The following is a 3,846-nucleotide window of genomic DNA, read 5'->3' as shown; positions in this document are numbered from 1 at the left end:
GCTAGAGATATTCACAAAGTAGCATTAACATGAAGCACGTGATGACACCGAGTTAAGGTACATCCTACACGTTATCAATGGATGTGATCGATCTCATAGGACTAGACCTATTAGAAGCTTCCTTCTCCGAAGAATATGCTACCAAATCCTTCACGACTTGGCGAAACATCCTTCTGTAAGTCGGGAACTTTGATACACTTCTCACCATTCCAGTCATCCTGCAAAAATTTCTCATGGATAGTCATACACATAAGACAAATTTGTTATCTTATTCTACAACTCTCAAAACAGGGAGAAGAAGAAAATGGTCAAAACATAGGCCGAACTAGGCAATGGCTGAGTTTGGGATTGCTTTCGAATCTTCTAAAAGCACTTTGCACACAATAAATTATGCAAATATAGTGGTTGGCAAGATTGTACAAAAGCAGTTCGCACAAAAATCAACGCACTTTTTAAGTTATTTTTAGAAGTTAAAATTTGTAGCTTTTAGATTATACTTCTACTTTTAGTTTTACTTTTACTAAAAGCAGTGCAATCCTAAACTGGGCAAAGATTTTACTGCTCAGCATCAAACTTAAGGAGCTTTAAGGTTTAACGTATTTATAACAGTAAATACTGGTTAGTTCTTTCAGAGTACTTGAATCGAGTTTGGATCCTGCAAAGAAAAGTGCATTACCTTCTACTAATGGCCTGAATTTGAGCAGCCCTCAGAGCATTCTGAGGAACTACACTCCCGTTTTCCCAAGCTTCCATGCGTTGTGTATTGCTACCAAAAAGAACTACCTTCTCCAAGAACCGCACCTCACTTTCTCCTAATGTTATGGCCTTAATCTGTTCCTTTAAGACCATTACAGGATTGAAGAACCAGTCCAACAATTTGTCCTTTGGTCTATTCATATGGGTTATTTCGACATCATCGAGAAGCAACATGCCACTCGAATTTCCTTTGATGGAGTAGAGCAGAGCCTGCAGTAATGAGAAACAAGGCAAGCCAACGCCAACTATGGCGGCTGCTTCGTTGCTGTTCTTTGCTTTCAACCATTCATGTAGATCAGCGGGAGTTATCAAGTAAGCATCCAATAATTCCTTACCCCTAATTTCACAGGATCTCATCATGTTTCCCCAGATCTGTCGCATGTCAAACAATCATTACAAGCATAGCAAGACAACTACCTAAATGTAGTAGAAAATTCATTATAAAGAAAAGTCATGTGGTCAATTTAATGGTTTAAAACTTGTATCTGTTTTTGAGTTAGATAAATAGCACGTTTATGAGCTAATAAAGGAAAGCAGTACATAAAAATGTTCAAACAAACGTCTTTGTAACATTTCCTTTATATTTCCTATGTCGAGATAATAGCTATATGTTTAATTTAAAAAAACAAAAAAAAAAACAAAAACAAAAGATAATAGAACTTTATGAATCCCTACATCTTTAGTCCCTCTTTCATTCTTAATCAATCAAAAGTAATTATTTAAATAAAGTAAAAATGAACCTCTATGAAAACTGTTAAACCATCACCTAGTACTAGTGGTGTCTTAAGGCAGTGAAAACCTTGCATATGACCCACCGTGAAAATGCATACCTGCACCATTTTCACTTCTTGTATAGTCTCTTTAACTGATCTTGAATGAGCTAAACTTGGCATGAGCATTGCAGGCGCTTCAGTAGAATCTGAACGGGGTTTGACTCCAGCCACACGAATCCCTCGAAAAGAAGACTCAGGCAATCTTGTTGTTACTCTTTTGTTCCGATATTGGGGCCTGGCTGCAAGCAATGCTACTACTAGGATCAAAGTGGTTCCAAAAATTACAAAATCTTAATAAACTTCAAAAGATAATAATAGTAATACTAGTAATAATTGGATGATCAATTACTTTGGAAAAATGGTCCCCTCGCAGAGATAGAGCCAATCATTGGTGTATTCATCGAATTCAGCAACCATTGCAATCACATAAGATACGCCTCTTCTGAAAGATCTTTCCTACATCCATAAAAGGTTAAAAGTGTTACTTCACACAAACAAAAGGCCACGACAAACACATACCGAAAATCATCAGATTGAAGTGTGATCAAATTCGAACCTGATATACAATAGCCGATGCATACAGTCCAACAAAAAAGCTAGAGAAAACAGCCAATAAAACGCTTCCAATAACAACAATAGGCCACATCAAGATTGTCAAACCAGCAATAGGGATACAAGCTGTTTCAAGAAAGGGCCCTTCCCGGCTAATCAGATCATGTACAAGACGAAACCACCCTTTGAACAACATGTAGGGACTTTTCACAATAGCAATTGTAGTGTACAATGGAATCTCCACAATCAGCCCCATCAAACCAACTATGATACAAGCAGGCACATGAATTAACCTACATAGCACCAAATAACTAGTGAAAAATGTGGCTTATTTGTCTGCCCGAAGAAACCACACAAAAGTTAAGATATGCCATTTAATATAAATGTATACGTGGACACCCGTGTGGTCATATATATGTGCCCCACCATGTACATATGGTCCCTAGATGGTTACCCAAACACACGGCAAATAGTGCAAAGAAAAAGGGGACAACGTAGGAGAAATCTTTAGTATGACATAATTTTAAACCATCAAATCTTCAACAAGTTTTATTAAATTGTTATACTTTTCTTAATATGGTGATTTAGTAATGAAAAACTAGTTCCTACCAATGGAGGGAAAAGAAAAAAACATAAGCTAACATAAAATTCTCAAAAAAATAAAATAAAATAAAAAAATAAGGCTCACAGCATAGAAAAGTTGTAAATATCTTAAGGGAACATAACTGAACATAAGTTTCCTTCTTTTGTCTAAAGTCCAAAGAAAGCACAAGATAACTAATTCTTATATCAATTTCACTAAATTACACAACTTACCTAAGAGTTTGAACTTCATTTGAATCAGGGGATTCACGCAATTCCTTCAAGTAGACTGGGTAGGAATGATGACACAAGTCTGCAAAATCTCTAACAACTGTACAACTTCCTTTAATAGTGCCCCAAGTGCCATCCTAAAGAGTAATGAAAAGGAAGAGAAAGAGAAACCAAAAGGTAAATTCAAATAAAAAGAGAGAAAAAAAAGTTTTTTTTATTATTTAAAAAAGGAGAATTTACCACAACACTGTGCAGCAACTTCTTTGTTTCCTTTTCATGTCTGAACGCCTCAAAAGTAGAAACCCATGGTGTTAAGAAACCATACCCAACTCCCACAAGAACACTTCCAGCTATGCTGAAGCCCAACCAAATGCCAAACAAGACAGGCAAAGCCAACAAGATTGCAACTTTGAATGGTGCATCAAGAATTTTAATCCTGAAATTACCAAAAATCATGTGACATATCAAAAACCCAGATGGGAAAAATTTAATCTTTTTTTGAGACATGTTAAAATTAAATAATTACTTTACAAGGGTACAAAATGTCCACACAAGATGTGCAGGAAGCAAACCAAGAATCACTCCAATATTCCCTATTATTAGTATCAAACAGGCAATAGGACCCACAAGAAAACCTGCAAAAAAAAGAAAAAAAAAAGTTAAAAATATTCCATGAAAACTTCAAGAACCAAACTATTCTTTCAAGGGATTCAGCAGAAACATAGTAAAGAGATAAATAAATAAATAAGTGAATAACCAACAAACCATATTCAGTTGGCAAAAAATACTAAATACCCAGAAAGTGAAAACAAAAATAGAAAATAGAAAATAGAAAATAAAGAAAAAGGATTAGAAGGGAACCTTTTAGAGCACCCAGAAAAAGAGCAGAACAGAATGCGAGTATCAGATAAACGACCTTCAAACAACCTCTCAGATTATGTGGTAAATCCAT

General features: G+C 35.5%; 1 protein-coding gene across 1 annotated transcript; it reads right to left on the bottom strand.

The window, feature by feature from the left end:
• LOC21391632 (uncharacterized membrane protein At3g27390) lies at positions 1–3,846 on the bottom strand. The gene is made up of 9 exons (XM_010096071.2): positions 3,756–3,846; positions 3,421–3,529; positions 3,135–3,330; positions 2,898–3,031; positions 2,086–2,374; positions 1,879–1,985; positions 1,587–1,764; positions 677–1,128; positions 1–218 (listed from the first exon to the last, which is right to left on the bottom strand). Exons 1-9 carry the CDS (start codon positions 3,844–3,846, stop codon positions 65–67), a joined length of 1,710 nt encoding a protein of 569 aa, XP_010094373.1. The 3' UTR covers positions 1–64.

Source organism: Morus notabilis, unplaced genomic scaffold (assembly GCF_000414095.1).
Source record: "Morus notabilis unplaced genomic scaffold, ASM41409v2 Scaffold123, whole genome shotgun sequence".
NCBI classification, from domain to species: domain Eukaryota; kingdom Viridiplantae; phylum Streptophyta; class Magnoliopsida; order Rosales; family Moraceae; genus Morus; species Morus notabilis.
This window is presented reverse-complemented; position numbering and strand designations above follow the sequence as displayed.

Excerpts from the sequence above, each read along its gene's own strand:
- LOC21391632 (XM_010096071.2), bottom strand. The coding sequence starts at position 3,846 with ATGGATTTACCACATAATCTGAGAGGTTGTTTGAAGGTCGTTTATCTG. Across the intron at positions 3,530-3,755 it reads TTTTCTGGGTGCTCTAAAAG|GTTTTCTTGTGGGTCCTATT; the intron begins GTTCCCTTCTAA and ends TTTTTTTTGCAG. Across the intron at positions 1,129-1,586 it reads AAGAAGTGAAAATGGTGCAG|ATCTGGGGAAACATGATGAG; the intron begins GTATGCATTTTC and ends GACATGCGACAG.